At 42.8% G+C, this 21601-nt stretch overlaps 1 protein-coding gene across 3 annotated transcripts in view; it reads right to left on the bottom strand.

The window, feature by feature from the left end:
• Positions 1-21601, bottom strand: part of STX5 (syntaxin 5) — a 28368-nt gene that overhangs the window by 1800 nt on the left and 4967 nt on the right. For all 3 annotated transcript variants that reach the window (XM_027532330.1, XM_027532331.1, XM_027532332.1), the window contains 5 exons: positions 19034-19150; positions 18900-18956; positions 18660-18741; positions 18079-18185; positions 17789-17910 (listed from right to left, as the gene is read on the bottom strand). In XM_027532330.1, coding sequence (XP_027388131.1) covers positions 17789-17910; positions 18079-18185; positions 18660-18741; positions 18900-18956; positions 19034-19150 — 485 coding nt within the window. The remainder of the gene's footprint in view (positions 1-17788; positions 17911-18078; positions 18186-18659; positions 18742-18899; positions 18957-19033; positions 19151-21601) is intronic.

Below are 21601 nucleotides of genomic sequence, written 5' to 3'. Positions count from 1 at the left end.
ATGACAACCTAATCTCTGTCCAAATACAGAAGCCTGGATTCTACATGACTCCCTATTTATGTCAGAGAGGCTAAAGTCTCAGGTTCCCTAGTTTCTGGTATAATTACATTTCTCAGTGTGGATGCACTGTCATCTCATGCCCAATAAAGCTCATTCATATTGGCAATTATAATGGCTTCACTTAACAAAAATGGAGGAACAACGAATGCAATCTGGCATATAAAAGATTTTAAATGGGAGTCCGTGAATGAAAACTAGTACAAGGGAAGAAGTTACTATCACTCAATAGTAATTTTAAAGAGAGGAAGTTCCTTCTTTATGGAAAAATATAAGCTAATTAATGTAGAAGGAATGAGCAAATTAGAAAATGACCATTTTGCCACACACACTCTCAAACGAATCAGGCAAGGATCACCAGCAGGCCGATACAGAGATAACCTCACCAAGTGCCTCCTGATGTGATCACCTACACAGCCGGCCAAAAGCACTGAACTTAATCATAGGGACAAACAGTGCACAGGGGACTCAAAGTGTCCTCCATGATGACTTAAGTCTGAGTGTCACCACCTTGAACAAGAGACCAAACAGGTATCTCCAATACAGAGGACCTCATCAAGTGTCCACTGATATGACTGCCTACAGGGATGGCCCAAACTACTGAACTTAAATTTAATCAGAGGGACAAACATCGGACAAACACACGTGTATGACTTTGTATAAGAGGCACTGGTCTCAAAAAAAAAAAGTAAATTATCACACACACTAAAAAAGGCAGACTAAAGAGACACAACAGTTGAATGTATGAATGTTGTCTAAATCTTAAATTGAAAGGAAAAGGCTAATTTTTTTTTCGAAGAGTTGGGGAAATTTGAGTATGGATTGATTATTGGGTTGTGTTGGAGAAGTGTTCAATTTCTTAGGTTTGATAATGATATTGAGGCTGTTCAGGAGAAATACTTATTCTTGGCAGATGCTTGCTGAAGTATCTGGGGATAACACATGATGTTTGAAAAAAACTGTCATGAAGTTTGCACCTACTTTTTTTTTTTTACATACACACAGCTTTGTTTATTTATTTATTGTTCTTTATTTATTTTAAAATATTTGGCTGCACCAGGTCTTAGTTTAGGCATGCAGGATCTCTTAGTTGCAGCATGTGGGATCTAGTTCCCTGACGAGGGATTGAATCCAGGCCCCCTGCACTGGGAGTGCAGAGGCTTAGCCATTGAACCACCAGGGAAGTGCCTATTTATTTTTAATTGGAGGATAATTACTTTACAGTGTTGTGGTGGTTTCTGCTGTATATCAACATGAATCAACCAAAGATAAACACACGTCCCCTCCTTCTTGAACTTCCCTCTGGTCCCCGACCCTGCACCTACTTTTAAATGATTCAGGGAAAAAAAAAAAAAGGTGAGAGGAAGTAAATGTGATAAAAAGTCAACAGTTGGTGAATCTAGGTGAATCATTATAGATGTCCCTTCTGCTATCCTCCCAACTTTTCTATTGTTTGAAATTTTTTAATCTACAAGTTGGAGGGAAAAGGAAAATGACCGAGTAACACAAGGAACTCTAGTAGATCAGTAGCGTTTTTTATACCTTAGAAAAAATAAGAATCACCTATTAAGCATCTCAAAAATACAAGTTCTTCTTTTTTTTTTTTTGCCGTGCTGAGTAGCTTTTGCAATCTTAGTTCCCCATGCAGGGATCAAACTTGGGCCCACAGCAGTGAAAGCACTGGGTCTTAATCACTGGACCACCAGGAACCTCAAAAATGCAAATTCTGGAAATTCCCTGGTAGTCCAGTGGTTAGGACTCAAGGGCTTTCATTTCGAGGTTGGATCTCTAGTCAGGGAACTAAGATCCCAGAACCTGAGCAGCAAAGCCAGGGGGGAAAAAAAGGCAAATTCTTAGGTCTCACATTCTACGGTGGGGCCCAGGAGACTACAGGTGGAGAAAGTGAAAGTCAGCTGTGTCTGACTCTTCTCGACTTCATGGACTATATGGTCCATGGAATTCTCCAGGCCAGAATACTGCAGTGGGTATCCTTTCCCTTCTCCAGGGTATCTTCCCAACCCAAGGATCGAACCCAGGACTCCCACATTGCAGGCAGATTCTTTACTAGCTGAGCCACAAGGGAAGCCCAAGAATACTGGAGTGGGTAGCCTATCCCTTCCCCAGCTGATCTTCCCTACCGAGGAATCAAACCAGGTCTCCTGCAAGAAATCTGGAATAAATCAGTGGTTTCTCAGGAGAGTGCTAAAATCCAGATCCACTGGCATTTGCAGGAAGCAAACACAAGAGTATCTGTGTCTATTTTAAGAATATCATCCTTTCAGAATTTAAATTTCTTGTTCATATCATTGTCCACAAATTTTCTCTCCCTTGTTATTTTCCTTTTATGTTTCAATCTACTGCTGGATTGCTTCTGATCCACTCAACGGAATCTGCTGGCACTGATCCAGTTAATCCAAGCCCCCTGATGCAAATAACACCTGAGGATCCTTAATTCACATTTCTTTCTCAGGGGCACCAAGAAATAACCACTCCTTCCTCCCTAAAATTCTTTCCACCTCAGCTTCTAAGGACATATTTCTTTGCTTTTTTCTCTCATCTCCCTAAAACCTCAGTCTCTTGGACAGATTTTTTCCTTCACCAGGTATACCTGGAATCCATGGGGATCTATTCGGGCCTTATTTTCACTTTGCCCATCGTCTCTGGATGGTCTCATTTACCTCCATGGTTTCACCAAGAAGCTGCTGAATCCTACATCCTTTATCTCTAGCTTAGCCCTCTCTTTTCCGAGCATCAAACCATGCCTCTTGGCTGTCCCTTGAAGTGTGAGCTCGCTCGAGATGTCCAGAACTAATCTCATTCTCTGCACTCAGCACCGGTTCACTGCCTCCTGTGTTCTCTCCCCACCCCCAGATCCAGGAGGACTAGCTCACAGCAGCAACAACTAATGTTTGCTAAACCAAAGAACAAATAACTACTAACACTGAAAAATACTTACGACACTCTTTCAAGGAAGATTAGTTGTCAGGTTGTATATACACTGTAATTCTACTTTTCTGTTTGTTTATAAAAGGCTTTCAGGGACTTCCCTAGGGGTCCAGTGGCTAAGAATCCATCTTCCAGGGGATCCCCTGATGTCCAGTGGTTAGAACTCTGTGCTGTCAGTGCCAAGGACTCTGGTTCTGTCACTGGTTGGGAAACTACAATCCCACACGCTCCAGACTGGAGACCTGGATTCAGTCCCTGGGACAGGAAGATCCCCTGGAAGAGGGAATGGCAACCCACTCCAGTATTCTGCCTGGAGAATCCCATGGACAGAGGAGCCTGGAGGGCTACAGTCCATGGGGTCACAAGGAGTTGGAGATGACTGAGCGACTAGCACTATCATTTTCACTTCATGGGGTGATTAAGCCAGCACATCTCAACTACTGAGCCCCCAAATCTAAACGAAAGATCCTGTCTGCTGCAATGAAGACCCAAAGCAGCCAAAACTAAATAAATAAATAAATTAAAAAAAAAAAAAAAAAAAAGGCTTTCAGGTTTTTGTTTTTTTTGCCGAGCTTCTCCGATGGCTCATCGGTAAAGAATCTGCCCAAAATGCAGGTAGAAGATGCAGGAGATGCTGGTTGGATTCCTGGGTTGGGAAGATACCCTGGAGGAGGAAATGGCAACCCACTCCAGTATTCTTGCCCAGAAAATCCCATGGACAGAGGAGCCTGGTGGGCTACAGTCCAAAGGGTCAAAGAGAGTCAGACATGACTGACTGAGAGCATGTACACACACACACACACACACACACACACACACACACACACACACACACGTGGGGGACAGACATGGACACACACCCACACATACCCACGGAAGATCTTAGTACATACACACACACACACCCCCACACACAACCATGGAGGATCTTAGTTCCCAAACCAGAGACCAAATCCAATGGGAAGTTTGGAGTCCTAAGCCACTGGACCGCCAGGGAAGCCCCTAACTCTAACAATTTTAACCATATACATTGGGGAAAGAATACAAACATCTTTTACAAACCTGATTCTTTGAATCTATAATATTTTAATATTCAAAATACATTGTCACCTGAAGAGCTCTAGTGTTTATGGCCTAACTCAGCAAGGGATTCCCTAGATCTCAGGTGAACCAGGTAAGACTCAGTCAATCTTCCTGATTCTAGGACCAAGAGAGCTGTCTTCACAGAGCTTTTAAATTGCCCAGTTGAATATGTGAGGCTGCTTGATGGATCAGTGTTGGGAAATCCGCTTTACACAGAAGGAGGTGTTCACCCAGTTTCACCGGATCAACACCCACGAGTAAAAGCGCCCTGCTAGTGCTGTGGGGCAGTGAAGAGCCACCGGACCGGCGCTGCCTGAAGGCCTCGGAGCAAGTGGGCGGGCGGGTGTCAACCTGCGGATTGCTCAAAACGCCCACACCTTCGCTTCTTGAGGTCCTCTGCTAATAGCCTTTCTTCTTGCCAAACTGAGAACACTGAAGTAGCCTGAAGAACTCGGCAAGGTGAAAAAACAGGTTCCTGGCCTCACACTTGGAGATTCTGACTCCACAGATGTGAGTGCAGTGGACTTCCAGGAACCTTCATATTTTTTTTTAAGAGGAAAAAATATACATTTATAATTAGGTATAGATGATTTAAGATACTACATTAGTTTCGGGTGTAAAACAAAATTTTTATAGGTTATACTGCATTTAAAGTTATTATAGGAACTTCCCTGGTGGTTAGGACTTTGCCTTCCAACACAGGGGGTGTGGGTTTGATCCCTGGTCAGAGAGCTAAGACCCCACGTGCTTAGTGGCCAAAAAACCAAAACATAAGACAAAAGCAATACTGAAAGAAATTCAGTAAAGAGTTAAAAAAGTTATTATAAAATGTTGGCTATATTCCCAGTGCTGTAAAATACATTCTTGTCATTTATTTTATATATAATTTTTCTCTTAAACCCCTCCCCCATCCTGCCTCTCTCCGTTCCCTCTCCCCATCAGTAACCACTAGTTTGTTCTCTATATGAATCTGCTTCTATTTTGTTATATTCATTCATTTTTTTCCTCTTCATTTTTAAAACTGATGCTGATTTAAAATATTATATGTTTGAGATGTACCACACAGTGAGTCACAATTTTTAAAGGTTATACTCCATTTCGGAGAAGGCGATGGCACCCCACTCCAGAACTCTTGCCTGGTAGGCCACAGTCCATGAGGTCGCTAAGAGTCGGACACAACTGAGCGACTTCGCTTTCACTTTTCACTTTCTTGCATTGGAGAAGGAAATGGCAACCCACTCCAGTGTTCTTGCCTGGAGAATCCCAGGGACGGGGGAGCCTGGTGGGCTGCCATCTATGGGGTCACACAGAGTCAGACACGACTGAAGTGACTTAGCAGCAGCAGCAGCAGCAGCATACTCCATTTACCAATATTATAAAATATTGGTTATATTCCCTAAACTGTACAATATATTCTAGTAGCTTATTTATTTTATACAGAGTAGCCTGTACTTCTTAATCCCTTACCCCCATGGTGCCCCTCCCCACTGTCAAACACTAAATTGTTCCTTATATCTGAGTCAGTTTCTTTTTTGTCATATTTACTAATTTGTCTTATTTTTCAGATTCCACATTTAGTGATTATCATACAGTATTTGTCTTCCTCTGACTTATTTCACTAAGCCTATTACACTCCAAATCTATTCACTGTTGTAACAGTTGTTGCAAATGGCAACATTTCTTTCTTTTTTATGGTTCAGAGTATTCCATTGTATACACCTACCACATTTCCTTATCCATTCATCAGTTGATGGATACTTAGAATGCTTCTGTATCTTGGCTATTCTAAATAGTGCTGCTGTGAACACTGGGGTGAATGTATCTTTTCAAACTAGTGTTTTCATTTTCTTTGGATATATACCCAGGAGTGGAATTGTTGGACAATAGGGTTGTTCTATTTTTACTTTTTTGAGGAACCTCCCTACTGTTTTACACCGTGGCCGCACCAACTTACATTCCCACCAACAGTGCACAAGGGTTCCCTTTTCTTCATTACCCTTGCTACAGTTTATTGGTGGTCTTTTTGATGATAGCCACTCTGACAGGTATGAGGTGATGTCTTATTGTAGTTCTGATTTGCATATCTCTAATGATTAATGATGTTAAGCATCTTTTTGGGTGCCGGCTAGCCATCTGTATGTTTTCTGTGGAAACATATCCATTCAAGTCTTCTGCTCTTTTTCTTTTTGGCCGCCCTATGCGGCATGCGGGATCCCAGTTCCCCAATCAGGGATTGAACTATACCTTCTGCCTTGGAGTGTGAAGTCTTAACCACTTGAGTGCCAGGGAAGTCCCTCTGCTCCTTTGTTTAATCAGGTTGCTTGATTTTTTAATGTTGAGGTGCATGAGCTATTTATACATTTTGTATGTTAACCCATTAGTTGTATTATTTGCAAATATATTCTCCCAGTCAGTAGGCTATCTTTTTGTTTTGTCAATGGTTTTCTTCGCTGTGCAAAACTTTGATTAGATCCCATTTGTTTACTTTTGGTTTTGTTTGCTTTAGGATATGGATGCAAAAAAATATTGCTATGATTTATGTCAAAGAGTATTCTGCCTGTGTTTTCTTCTAGGAATTTTTATAGCTTCTGGCCTTACATTTAGGTCTTTAATCCACTTCAAGTTTACTTTTTTTGTTGACACACCTTGTGGCTTCTAGACCTTAGTTCCCTGACCAGGGATCAAACCCCAGCCCCCGGCAGTATAAGCGCAGAGTCCTAACTGCTAGACCACCAGGAATTTCCACACTTGGAGTTTACTTTATGGTGTGAGAAAAATGCTCTAATTTCATTCCTTTACATGCAGCTATCCAGTCTCCTCAGGACTACTTATTAAAGAGACTGTCTCTTTAATGGTATATTCGTACTTCCTTTCTCATTGATTCACTGACCAGAGTATGTGCATTTATTTCTGGGCTCTCATTCTGTTTCATTGATGTCTGTTTTGTTTCACAGCGTGTGTTCAGTTGCATTTGACTCTTTGTGACCCTGTGGACTGTAGCCCGACAGGCTCCTCTGTCTAGGGGATTTTCCAGGCAAGAATACTGGAGTGGGTTGCCATTTCCTCCTTCAGGGGATCTTCTCAAGCCAGGGGTCCCACCGGCATCTCATTTGCCTCCTGCATTGTAGGTGGATTCTTTACCACGGTGGCACTGGGGAAGCCCATTTTCGTTTCAGTACCATACCATACTGTTCTAATAGTAATCAAAGTTTCAGCAGTAGCTTTGTAGTGCAATCTGAAGACAGGGAGCATGATACTTCAAGCTCTGTTCTTTCTCAAGACTGTTTTGGATACTGTTGAGTCTTTTGTGTTTCCATACAAATTTTAAAATGACTTGCTCTAGTCTATGAAAAAATGCCATTAGTATTTTGATAGGGATTGCACTGAATCTGTAGATTGCCTTGAGTAGTATGGTCATTTTAATGATACTAATGCTTCCAATCCAAGAACATGGTGCATCATTTCTATCTATTTGTGTCCTCTTCAGTTTCTTTCATCGGTGTCTTACAGTTTTCCAAGTACTGTCCTTTTACTGCGTTATATTTATTCCTTAGTATTCTCTTTGATGCGACTGTAAATGAGTTTCTTTCATTTCTCTGATAGTTTGTTGCTAGCAGATAAAAATGAAACAGATTTCTGTGAATTACTTTTGTATCCTTCAATTTTGCTAAATTTATTGATGAGCTCTTTTTGGATTTTCTATGTATGGAATCATGTCATCTGCAAACAGTGACAGTTTTACTTCTTCCTTTAAAATCTGGATTCCTTTCATTTCTTTTTCTTCTTCTGATTGCTGTGGCTGGAACTTCCAATACTATGTTGGGTAATATAATGTTGAGAATGAGCATTCTTGTAGCTAATTTCAAGGAAATGGTTTCAGCTTTTCACCACTGAGTATGGTGTTAACTGTGGGCTTATCATATATGGCCTTTGTTATGTTGAAGTATGTTCCTTCTATGCCCACTTTGTGTAGTTTTTTTTTTTTTTTTTTATCATAAATGGATGTTGAACTTTGTCAAAATCTTGTATTTGCCTCTACTGCAATGATCATATATTTTTCTTCAATTTATTTAATGTAGTATATATCGCATTGATGCATTTGTAGATATTGAAAATCCCTGCATCACTGGAATAAATATTCCCACTTGATCATGGTACATGTTTTTAATGCATTGTTGGATTCAGTCTGCTAATATGTTGAGGATTTTTGCATCTATGTTTTATCAGTGATACCAGCCTGTAAATTTATTTTTTGTGATATCTTTGGTTTGATATCAGGGTGATGCTGGGTTTGTAGAATGAGTTTAGAATCATTTCCTCCTCTGCAGTGTTTTGACATAATTTGAAAAGGATAGGTATTAACTCTTCTCTAAACATTTGGTAGAATTCACCTGTGAAGCCATCTGGTCCTGGACTTCTGTTGGAAGTTTTTAAAAATTACTGATTCAGGACTTCCCTGGTGGCCCAGTGGAAAGAATCTACCTGCCAATGCAGGGGATATGGGTTCAATCCCTGGTCTGGGAAAATTTCACGTGCTGGAGGGCAACTAAGCCAGTGTACCACAACTACCGGAACCTGCAGCCTCTAGAGCCCATGCTCTACAACAAGAAAATCACTGCAATGAGAAGCCTTCACACTGCAAAGAGAAAGTAGCCCCTGCTTGCCACAACCAGAGAAAGCCCACCCACAGCAATGACGACCCAGCACAGCCAAAACTAAGCAAATAAAAATTTAAAAAATTACTGATTCAATTTCATTACTGATAATATCTGTTCATATCTTCTATTTCTTCCTAGTTCATCTTGGGAGATTAAACATATCTAGGAATTTGTCCATTGCTTCTAGGTTGTCCATGTTATTTGCATATAGTTTTCCATAGTAAACTCTTTTGATCCTTTGTATTTCTGTAGATCAGTTATAATTCTTCCTTTTTCATTTCTGATTTTTATTGTCTTAGGCCCTCTTTTTTTTCTTCTTGGGTTAAGTCTGGCTAAAGGTTTATCAATCTTGTCTATCTCTTCTTAGTTTCATTGATCTTTTCTATTTTTTTGTCTTTATTTCACTTATTTCTGCTCTAATTTTTATTACTTCTTTTCTCTACTAACTTTGTTCTTTTTCTAGTTCCTTCAGGTGTAAGCATAGGTTGTTTAGTTGAGATTTTTATTTCCTGAAGCAGACTTCTACTGCTATAAACATCCTTCTTAGAACTGCTGTTGTAGGAAGTCCCACATATTTTGGATTGTTTTCATTTTCATTTGTCTCCAAGTAATTTTTATTTCTCTTTTCATTTCTTCAGTGATCCACTGTTTGTTTAGCAACATATTTTTTAGCCTCCACTTGTTTGTGTTTTTTGCAGTTTTCTTCTTATAGCTGATTTCTTCTTCTTCTTTTTTTTTAGTTGATTTCCACTCTTACAGCACTGTGGCTGGAAAAGATGCTTGCTATGATTTCAATTTTATTAAATTTACTAAGACTTGTTTTGTGTCCTATCACAACCCACTCCAGTATTCTTGCCTGGAGAATCCATGGACAGAGGAGCATGGCAAGCTACAGTCCATAGGGTCACAAAGAGTCAGACATGACTGAAGAGACTTAGTACACATGTACATTTTGTGGCCTAGCATGTAGTATGTCCTGGAAAATGTTCCATATGCACTTGAAAAGAATTTGTATTCTGCTGCTTTTGGAGAATTGTTCTCTATATTTAAGGCCAGTGCCTAAATGACACATTATTGACTTCTTATCTGATGTGTCCATTAATAGAAGGAAATGGCAATCCACTCCAGGACTATTGCCTGGAAAATCCCATGGACAGAGGAGCCTGGTAGGCTACAGTCCATGGGGTCGAAAAGAGTTGGACACCACTGAGCGACTTCACTCACTCATTCACTATTCAATTCCTCCCTTTATGTCAGTTTCTCTCTTTATGTCTGTTAATATTTCCTTTACGTATTCAGGTGTTCTTATCTCTGGAGCCACGGGGCTACCAGGAAAGTCTCCCCTTGCTGCTTTTACTATTCTCTCTTTGTCTTTAATTTTTGCCATTTTAATTACAATGTGTCTTGTTGTGGTCTTCTTTGGAGTTGATCCTGTTTGGGACTCTCTGGGCTTCCTGGACATGGATGTCTATTCCTTTTTCCAGGTCAGGAAAACTTTCAGCAAGTATATCTCTAAATATGCTCTCTGTCTCTTTTTCCCTCCTCTGGAACCCCTACAATGCAGATGTTAGCACACTTGATGCCCTGGAAATCTCTTAAACTGTGTTCACTTTTTTTTTCTTCTTAGCTTCAGTGATTTCTACTACTCTATCTTCCAACTCACTGGAAGATATTCGATAGAATGCGATAGAATTCCTCTATGTCATTTAATCTACTGTTGATTTCTTCTAGTGTATTTTTCATTTCAGTTATGTTCATCTGTTTGGTTTTTCTTTGTATCTTCTAACTCTTTGTTAAACTTCTGTGTTCATCCATTCTTCTCTGGAGTTCTTTCATCTTTATGATCATTACCTTGAACTCTATCAGGGAGTTCACCGATCTCCACTTCACTTAGTTTTTCTTCTGGGGTCTTGTCCCTTTGATTGGAACAAGCTCCTCTGTAACCTCAATTTGTCTAATTTGCTGTTTCTATTTCCATGTATCTGGCAGGTTGGTCGTTTCTTGACCTTAGAGAAATGGCCTTTTGTAGGAGCTGTCCTGTGCATCCTATCTCCTGATTACCAGAGCTGTATGCTCCAGGGCTGCCCCGTATTGCGTGGGCCCCTCTGTTGTGATGGGGATGACTACGCGTAGGTGGTCCAGTAGGTGTGGCTGGCCCCTGGTCTGGTTAGCTGCCAGGCCCTGCCTTATGCAGAGGCTGCCAGTCACTGGCTGGCAAGATACTCAGTTTTTATAAGCTCTATAGGGGGTTCCTATGAACATCCAGCTTTGGCAACCAATGGTTAAAAGGATGTTTATTTATTCAACTAGTAGGTGTTGAGCACCAGCCATTGATACAGTGCTGAGTTCAATTATCTTGGTCCCTCCCCTCAGGGGGGAGCAGAAAATGTCCACTTTCCCAGCTATCACTGCTGCTGCTGCTGCTGCCAAGTCGATTCAGTCGTGTCCAATTCTGTGCGACTCCATAGATGGCAGCTCAACAGGCTCCCCCATCCCTGGGATTCTCCAGGCAACAACACTGGAGTGGGTTGCCATTTCCTTCTCCAATGCATGAAAGTGAAAAGTGAAAGTGAAGTCGATCAGTCGTGTCCGACTCTTAGCGACCCCATGGACTACAGGCTACCAGGCTCCTCCATCCATGGGATTTTCCAGGGAAAAGTACTGGAGTGGGGTGCCATTGCCTTCTCCACCCAGCTATCACTAGCTTCTCTTAAATTCAAGTCTTCTACTTATGCACTGGCTCCCCACTTCCTCTCACCTGCTCCAGGACATAAACTTTTAAGAGTTCTTCCCCCTTCCTGTTATAATATCAATTTTTATTTCTCTGTTGGATCATTCCCAATACAATACATACATACATTTATTTTTTCCAATTCTTTAAAAAAAAACAAAACAAAAATCTCTTGTCTTTCACTGGACAAACTGGGAACAATCTGAACACTGAAAATAATCATTATCCTAACTAATTGTAATACAAAACATAAATAAAAACCTTAAGTCCATAATGATACTCAAAAACAAGGAAGAATTAAAACAAGAATTAAAACCTCCTTAGCCTCTATGTTGGCACCTGCTCCACAAACTACTTACTCTGAAAATACAGGAAAATAATTAAGGTTTTATCCAGCCTGATTAAGATGAACTTCAGCTCATGCAGTTAATAAAGAAAAGCTTTTGTTTATAGAAAAAAAATGCACCTGAATTAGATAAATTGATTCAGACCAGACAAGCATCATAACTGGCTCCTAAAAACAGGTTAAAGGGTCTTGGGGAACAAGATATCCAATAAATCATTTGCTGACTACAAAGAAGAAATATACTCTTAAAAACAGAGATCATTTATTATCACCTTAATCAAATGATCAAATTTGTTCTTGATAATGTAGGGACAGCTGACATTAAATGCATCTTAATAAGATGCAATTTGTTGAGATATATATATGTACATATATCTCAACAAAATATAGTTACAGTGGATTTTTTGGGGGAGCCGCTTTGCACAGCTTGTGGGATTTTAGTTCTTCCACCAGGGATCAAACCCAGGCCTTCAACAGTGAAAGCACAGAGTCCTAACCACTGAACCACCAAGAAATTCCTACAGTTGATTTACATATGTATACAAATATATATTCGTGGAAGAAGACAAAGAGGAGAAAAAATTTCGAAAGAAATAATGGTGAAATATTTCCTAAACTTTGTGAAAGACATAAATTTACAGATTCAGGAAGCTCAGAGAACCCCAAGCAGCATAAATTCAAAGGAAACCACATCTAGGTACATAAATGATCAACTGCTGAAAACCACAGAAAAGAAGAAAAAAAAATTGAAAAGCAGAAGCAGTCAGAGATTACATACAGAAGTTAGAATTACCACTGACTTCTCATTAGGAATGAAAGGCTAAAAGACAGTAGAATGATGTATTTAAAGCACTTTAAGCAGAAAAACTATTCTTCAAAAATGTGGGTGAAATAATGAAATTTTAGATAAAAGAATTTGTCATTAGTAGAGCTGCACTATAAAAAGTACTAAAGAGGACTTCTTTAGTGGTCTAGGGGTTAAGAATCTGTATGGCCTCCTTATGTAGGGAACACAGGTTCGACCCCTGGTCCAGGAAGATTCCCCATGCCTTGGGGCAACTAAGCCTGTGCTTGCAACTACTGAGCTCACAGCCTCTAAACCCTGAGACCCCAACTACTGAGCACAAGCACCCTAGAGCGCCAGGCTCTGCAACAAGAGCCTGAGCAGCACAATTAGAGAGCTCCCATTCAATGCAATCAGAGAAAGTCTGCACGCAGCAACAAAGACCCAGCAGAACCAAAAATAAAAATCAATTTTTAAAAAAGGTACTAAAGAAAATTCTCGAGGTTTAAGGGAAGTGATGCCAGATGGAAACTGGGTATTCAGGAAGAAATGAAGAGCAATGCAAAGAGTAAATATATGAGTAACACAAAAGACTACTTTTTCCTCTAATTTCTTTAAGATAAAAATTATACTGTGGTATTGTGGGATTTATAAACTTATGTAGATACAACAAATGTGACAACTAGAGCATAAAAGATGAAGGAGGGGGGTTGAAAAGTTCTCACATTTTCTATGAAGCAGACCGGGAAGAGCTAGGCTTGATAAAGGACAGAAATGGTATGGACCTAACAGAAGCAGAAGATATTAAGAAGAGGTGGCAAGAATACACAGAAGAACTGTACAAAAAAGATCTTCACGACCCAGATAATCACGATGGTGTGATCACTGACCTAGAGCCAGACATCCTGGAATGTGAAGTCAAGTGGGCCTTAGAAAGCATCACTATGAACAAAGCTAGTGGAGGTGATGGAATTCCAGTTGAGCTATTCCAAATCCTGAAAGACGATGCTGTGAACGTGCTGCACTCAATATGCCAGCAAATTTGGAAAACTCAGCAGTGGCCACAGGACTGGAAAAAGTCAGTTTTCATTCCAATCCCAAAGAAAGGCAGTACCAAAGAATGCTCAAACTACTGCACAATTGCACTCATCTCACACGCTAGTAAAGTAATGCTCAAAATTCTCCAAGCCAGGCTTCAGCAATATGTGAACCGTGAACTTCCTGATGTTCAAGCTGGTTTTAGAAAAGGCAGAGGAACCAGAGATCAAACTGCCAACATCCCCTGGATCATGGAAAAAGCAAGAGAGTTCCAGAAAAACATCTATTTCTGCTTTATTGACTATGCCAAAGCCTTTGACTGTGTGGATCACAATAAACTGTGGAAAATTCTTCAAGAGATGGGAATACCAGACCACCTGACTTGCCTCTTGAGAATCCCTGACCTGTATGCAGGTCAGGAAGCAACAAGTAGAACTGGACATGGAACAACAGACTGGTTCCAAATAGGAAAAGGAGTACGTCAAGGCTGTGTATTGTCACCCTGTTTATTTAACTTATATGCAGAGTACATCATGAGAAACGCTGGACTGGAAGAAACACTAGCTGGAATCAAGATTGCCGGGAGAAATATCAATAACCTCAGATATGCAGATGACACCACCCTTATGGCAGAAAGTGAAGAGGAACTAAAAAACCTCTTGATGAAAGTGAAAGAGGAGAGTGAAAAAGTTGGCTTAAAGCTCAACATTCAGAAAACTACAATCATGGCATCCGGTCCCATCACTTCATGGGAAATAGATGGGGAAACAGTGGAAACAGTGTCAGACTTTATTTTTTTGAGCTCCAAAATCACTGCAGATGGTGACTGAAGCCATGAAATTAAAAGACACTTACTCCTTGGAAGGAAAGTTATGACCAACCTAGATAGCATATTCAAAAGCAGAGACATTACTTTGCCAACAAAGGTCCATCTAGTCAAGGCTATGGTTTTTCCTGTGGTCATGTATGGATGTGAGAGTTGGACTGTGAAGAAGGCTGAGTGCCGAAGAATTGATGCTTTTGAACTGTGGTGTTGGAGAAGACTCTTGAGAGTCCCTTGGACTGCAAGGAGATCCAACCAGTCCACTCTGAAGGAGATCAGCCCTAGGATTTCTTTGGAAGGAATGATGCTAAAGCTGAAACTCCAGTACTTTGGCCACCTCATGCGAAGAGTTGACTCATTGGAAAAGACTCTGATGCTGGGAGGGATTGGGGGCAGGAGGAGAAGGGGACAACAGAGGATGAGATGGCTGGATGGCATCACTGACTCGATGGACATGAGTCTCAGTGAACTCCGGGAGTTGGTGTTGGACAGGGAGGCCTGCGTGCTGCGATTCATGGGGTCGCAAAGAGTCGGACACAACTGAGTGACTAATCTGATCTGATAATCCCTATAGCAACCACTAAAAAAAACAAACAAACCAATTACATATAGCTAAAATACCAACAAATTTATATGGATTTTCGCAACTGTTCAAGACAGAAAAGAAGGAGGAGGAACCAAAAAAAAAGAGAGAGAAGGGAAAAACAAAAAAACTGGTAGATCTAAATCGAACCTTAGCAAATATTACACTAAATATTAATGAACTAAACAGGCTAATTAAATCCTCAGCTCTCATCTTGCTTGGCCTCAAAGCAAAATCTGTCACAGCTGGTCATTCTTTCCCTGACTTACTTTCTCCTCCTGACTCCCAGGACATCATCTTCATTCATTTCTCTTCCTCTCTCACAAGCTGTGCTCCTGTTCAGTGTCCTCTCCTGGGATTGAGACTTGATTCCAGAAATAGCCTTTGGGACTCAGCGCTTGATCCTCCTCTTTCTCAGAACTCCCTTGGCCTAGTTTCAAAGTTCAATTCTGCCCATTTTTGGCCCATAACCTGTCTTTTCAACTCCTTACATCTATCAGCCTGTTCACTATTTCCACTTAGATGTCTAACAGACAACTGTCCACTTCTTGTTGGAACACAACTTATTTTGCCCCAAATCTGCTCTGTCTGAGTAACTAGCTCTGTCTATTTCTAGTGAAGGACATGAATCCCTTCAATCGCTCACATCAAAAGCCTGGAGTTATCATAAACTCTTTTTCTCTCATACCTTGCATTCAGTTCATCAAGTAACTGATCCTGCTGGTTCTACCTCCAAAATATATCCAGAATGCAACTACTACTCATTCAGCCTTGGCCCCAACTATCACTACCTCCTGCCTAGATTACTGCAAAGGCCTCTGAATTCATCTCTCTGCTTGTATTCTAGGCCTTTACAATCTGTTCTGACTATGGCAACTAAATGATCTTTTTAAAATAGAAGTCAGAGGGACTTCCCAGAGGAGGGAATCCCTTGGAAGTCCAGTAGTTAGGACTTGGTACTTCCATGCAGTGGCCCTGGTCGAGGAACTAAGATCCCACAAGCTGTGCAGTGCAACACAAAACATAAACAAAAATAAAATATATGTCAGATAGTATAACCTTCCACTAAAACCCTACAATGGGACTTCCCTGGTGGTCTAATCTACCTGCCAAGGCAGCAGACATGGGTTTGATCCCTAGTCTGGGAAGATTCCACACACCACAGGGCAACTGAGCCCATGCACCACAACTACTGAGCTTGCACACCCTACAGCCACTGCTCCAAAACAGAGAGAGAAGCTATCTGCTTGCCGCAACTAGAGAAAGCCCGCTCCCAGCAATGAAAACCTAGCATGGCCAGTCAATCAAATCAATCAATACTCTGCACTGGCTCCCCATGCGGGCTTCCCTGTGGCTCAACTGGTAAAGAATCCAGCCGCCATGAGGGAGACCTGGGTTCGATCCCTGGGTTGGGAAGATCCCCTGGAGAAGGGAAAGGCTACCTACTCCAGTATTCTGGCCTGGAGAATTCCATTAACTGTATAGTCCATGGGGTCACAAAGAGTCAGACACGACTGAGCAACTTTCACTTTTCACATGGGCTTTAAAAGGCCCCACCTGGTCTGGCCTCCCATTTCCCCTCTAACCTCAGCTGGTACTACTCTTCTCCTCACTTGTCGCCAGATGCAGTGGCTTCTTTGCTATCCTTCAACTCAACAGACATGTTCTTGCCTGAAGGCCTTTACATAGGTTCTGCCCTCTGCCTGGTACTCTTCTCCATATATCCATACAGCAAACTCCCTCACCTTCCCCCCATCTTGGAAGGATGTCATCTTCTTAATAGGGCCTACCACAGCCATCCTTATTTAAAATTACAACTTGCTCCTCCAAACCTAGAACTCCTGATTAATTTATCCTACTCTACTTTTATTTATGGATTTATCACTGGTCAAAAATATATACTGGACCATTTACTTATGACGTATATTCTAAATTATTTGCCCTACTATGATGTACGTTCCACGAGGGCAGGGATCTTTATCGCTTTTGTCTTTGGCTGTATCTCTATGACTGACTGAATGCCAAGTGCCAAAGAACAGGAGCAGATAAAATGCTTTGTGCAGTAGCAAGGGTACCAGGGGAGCAGAGGCCCTCCTGTGGGTTGGCTCTGCCTACCTCCCTCCGGCCTCATCCTGCACTTCTCTCTTCCTGTTCACTGCTTCCCAGCTCCACTGGCCTCCTTGATTCTTTAATAAAGTAAGACTGTCCCATTGGATGGCCTCTGTTCTGGCTGTCTGCAGTGCCTAGACTACTCTTACCCTTTCCTTTGCGTGTTTGGATCCCTCTTGTCATTCACGTCTCTGCTTCAATACGAAGCCTTCAGAGCAGCCTGCCCTGCCACCCAATCTGATATTCCTCCTCCATCACTTTCTCAACACTGCATCCTAGTTTTCTGTATTAGGCCTTATCACCACCTGAAAATTTCTTCTCAATTCTTTTTAAACAGTTGTCCTTACTCACTCTATCGAATTCCATACTACAAAGTAAGTTCCACAGAACAGACTTAACCGTTCTACTCATCACCATATCCCCAGCGCCTATGACAGTGCCTGACATGGAACAGGTGCTCAATTAATACTTGTGGTGTGGATGGAGACAGGTGAACTGAACCTTATGTGTGGACAGGATTCACTCTTCTCTTCCAAAGGGCATTAAGCTGTCCCTGGGGACCTCTAGGATGCCAATCCACAGGGAAGACAAGGCTCCTGGTTTTGAGGTTAAAGAGAGAAAGTGTCTCACCTCTGAATGGTTTCTTCCTGTTCCTTAACCATGTGTGCCAACTGCTGGAAGATGGAGCCCAGCTCAACAATTGTGGACTCAATGTTCTGCATGGTGTCTGCCCGGCTCTGGATGTAAGAATCCTTCAGAGGAGAGAGAGCGTACATGAACAACAGGAGCTTCTGAGGGTGGGTCCTGCCTCTCTGGGGCTTTCCAGTTGGCCATTCCACCCATGGCACATGCCAAACACTTGCTTGTGACCACAGGAGAAAACAGGGGAACAACTCCTCCCTGCCTCAGAGCGTGCGTACCTGCTCGTCAATGAGCTGCAGCTGCTGGCTGGTCCTAGAGTCCATCATGTCAATGGCCACATCCCCAGAGGCTCGGGACTCCGCCCCCAAAACCACAGCACCGCCCCCTGGGGGGGAAGAAAGACAACATGGCACTTCTTAGCAGTTAAAAGATTCAAAGCCCATATGCTCTGGATTTGAATCCCAGCTCTGGCACTTACTAGCCTTGTGACCCTGGACAAGTCATTTAACCTCTCTGAGCCTCAGTGTTCTCACCTGTAAAATGGGGGATAATGATAGTTGCTTTCTCAAAGGGTGGTTTTGAGAATGAATGACTGTGAATATAATGACTAAGTGGACCAAAAATTTAAAAAGCTCATTCTTTTGAACATGACTGGATTCACCCTCAACAGGGGAGAATGCTGGAGGCTAGATGCGGATTATAGATCCCAGGCATCAGGAGTGACCTCTGAGAAAGCCTAAAGAAAGCAACTTCCTTAATCCTCTGCTCTCCTACCCAACCCCTGCCTTAGGGAGATACCCTGAGACCCAGAGTCACTATGCCTTACCCCTCAGGGCTCCCTGACTTGCCTGTGACTTACCCAGGTGGTTGGGGGCAAGGGGCAGGGCTGATACAGGCGCCCGGGAGAACTGCTCCCGCCGGCTTCTCTGCTGCTTCAGGTTCTGGGTTTGGGGAAGAAATGCAAAGGTCCTGAGGCCTCTGGAAAGCGGGCACATTAGATTGCCCCTGGTGCCCGTGACCCTGTTGCCCTTGCCCTTCCCACTGCCCTCTGGGGCCCTCATGCCCAGATTCCTATCCCTCCTACCCAGCTTCTTCTCACCTCTGTCCTCACTTCTAAAACTGACTTGAAGTCGTTGGACATGGAGGCCAGTTTTGACTGGAAGAGGAGGAGAGAGGATCAGCCAGAGAAGACAACGCCTCCTCCCTTCTGCCACCCCCTCTCCCTGGTCCCACCTGCAGGGAGACCACGATGGTGTTGGAATGGGTTTGCAGGTGCCGGCCACTCTGGCTGCCCTTGGCCCTCACGAAGTCCTGAAGCTGGGCAATTTGTTTGTTGAGGCTATTGATGTCCTGGTGAAAGAGTCAACAGAAAAACAGTATCAACCAGGGAGGTGGGGGCTCAGCCAGTGTCTCTCCCACGTGGACGTCTCTGGCAGGGATGGCAGGATGAACATACTAGCAGGGGTGATGCTGTCTCAGACAGTCAGGCCAGAAGGGCCTGCTGGTACAGTCCAACCTCTGGAGGTTGCTCTGGCTCAGTCCCTGCAGAGTAGAGCCAGAAAGAGGTGAAATGTGGCCTCGTCTGTCTGTAAAGAACTGAGTTGTTTACTCCCTCCACCCTACTGCCCTGCTCACTACTGCTCATGGCCACAGACCCCTTAAAAGGCCAGAATCTCAGACCCAGAGCGTGCTGACCAAAAAGCATCTGTGTTGTACTCAGGAGATGGGAGGAGTCCTTCAAACATTAACGAAATGCTTTTTATATACACAATTCCTTTTAAAAAATTACTACTAAAAAAATAAATAAAAATAAAAAAATAAAAAATTACTACTGCAGGGACTTCCCTGGGGGACAGTGGCTAAGACTCTGCACTCCCAGTGCAGGGGGCCCGGGTTCAACCCCTGGTCAGGGAACTAGATCCTACACACCACAACTAAAGATCCGTGTGCTGCAATGAAGACTGAAGAATGAACCTTGAACTGCAGTGAAGTTGCATGCTGCAACTAAGACCCGGTGCAGCCAAATATACACATATGGGCTTTCCTGGTGGCTTAGACAGTCAGGAGGCAAGAGACCAAGGTTCCACCCCTGGGTCAGGAACATCTCCTGGAGAAGGGAATAGATACCATGCCAGTATTCTTGCCTGGAGAATTCCATGGACAGAGGAGCCTGGTAGACTTATACAGTCCATGGGGTTGCAAAGAGTCAGATACGACTGAGTGACTTATATACACACACACATATATTTTAAATTATTTTAATTAATATATTTTAAATTACTATTGCAAAAGAGTGAAAGGTGTGACTTGTCGAACTTTATACATGAGTTAGTAGCACAGCCAGGCTTTCTACACGAGGCCACTGGATCCTCTGCTTTCCCAATCCTGCCTGCTGAGGGCCTCACAAGACAAGGGAGATGAAGGACTGACCGGGAGTGGCAGAGAAAGCTTGCCCCAGAGCAGCTAGGTCCAGGGCAGGACCAGAGGAGAAAGAGGAGGGGGAGGGGAAAGGGGTCACAAATAGCTCAAAAAATAGGCTAAAAAATACTAGATCAGGCAACTTCTAGAATCCCTCCAACAGTCCCCTGAATTAGTACCCCAGCCCCAAGGATTCTCAAGTCCTCTGGACAATTTCTGCTGCTGACAGCCATGTATTCGAAATGGTATTCCAGGTTTCCCCCCATAAAATCTCCTCCCCTAGGAGCTCAGAAAATGCCACTACTCCCCACTTAGGTGCCCAAGCTAAAAGCTTCTAAGTCACATACTGACAACTCCTTAACCCAACCTATACGCCACAGCACAATGACAACCTTCACTGAGCATTTACTATGTATTCAGACCTTGTGAACAGAACAGCAGCCCTGGCTTTGATTACCGTGCACCACACAACTTGCTAAGCAGCTTATGACTTTCTCTTCAACTTAACCCAGAAAGCAACTCTTTATCCTCCACCTGCCCTGAAAAGCTATTCCGCCTTCCTCTGTGCCATTTTGGTAAATGGCACCACCATTCACCAGCTGCTCAGACCAAAAACTTAGCAAGTCATCTTCAATTCCTCCCTTCCCTTAATCTACAAGGAATCCACAAAGAACCCAGTTGATTCCAACATACACTCTGAATATGTCCACTCATTTTCTTCTCTAACAAAGCCACTCTAGTCCAAACTGTCCTCTCTTTCGAAAATCGCCTAGAGCCTCCTAAGTGACCTTCCTTTCAGAGTCTGCCCCCAACAAGCCGTTTCTACACAACAACCAGAGTGACCCTCCAAACCCAAAACAGGGCATGTATGTCATCCCCACTCTTAAAATCTTCTAAGAGCTTCCCACTAAATCTAGAAAAGAATCCACATTCCTCACCGAGCTGATGCAGCTACACGGCCTTGGTCTGCCCGCTCCTCTGGCCTTACCCCCCAGCCTCCTCCTCACTGGCTGTGCTGCAGCCACGCTGGCCCCTTCCACATGTGTCAAATGTATCAAAGCCACTCAGGCCTCAGGGCCTCTCCCTTTGCTACTCCCACTTTCTAGACCGTGCCCCTCCAATCTTTGGATGATCAATTTTTTCCTTACCATTCAGGTCTCCATGTCCCTTCCTCAGCTATGCCATCCCAGATCACCCCATATAACGTGGCTCCTACCCTGCGGAGCTTACTCTCCTTATTTAATAGGATGACCCACCACCTAAAATTGTATTTTCTGTTTATTTATATACTGTTTTGGAGAAGGCGATGGCACCCCACTCCAGTACCCTTGCCTGGAAAATCCCATGGATGGAGGAGCCTACTGGCTGCAGTCCATGGGGTCC

This window comes from Bos indicus x Bos taurus, chromosome 29, assembly GCF_003369695.1.
Source record: "Bos indicus x Bos taurus breed Angus x Brahman F1 hybrid chromosome 29, Bos_hybrid_MaternalHap_v2.0, whole genome shotgun sequence".
Lineage (NCBI taxonomy): Eukaryota > Metazoa > Chordata > Mammalia > Artiodactyla > Bovidae > Bos > Bos indicus x Bos taurus.
This window is presented reverse-complemented; position numbering and strand designations above follow the sequence as displayed.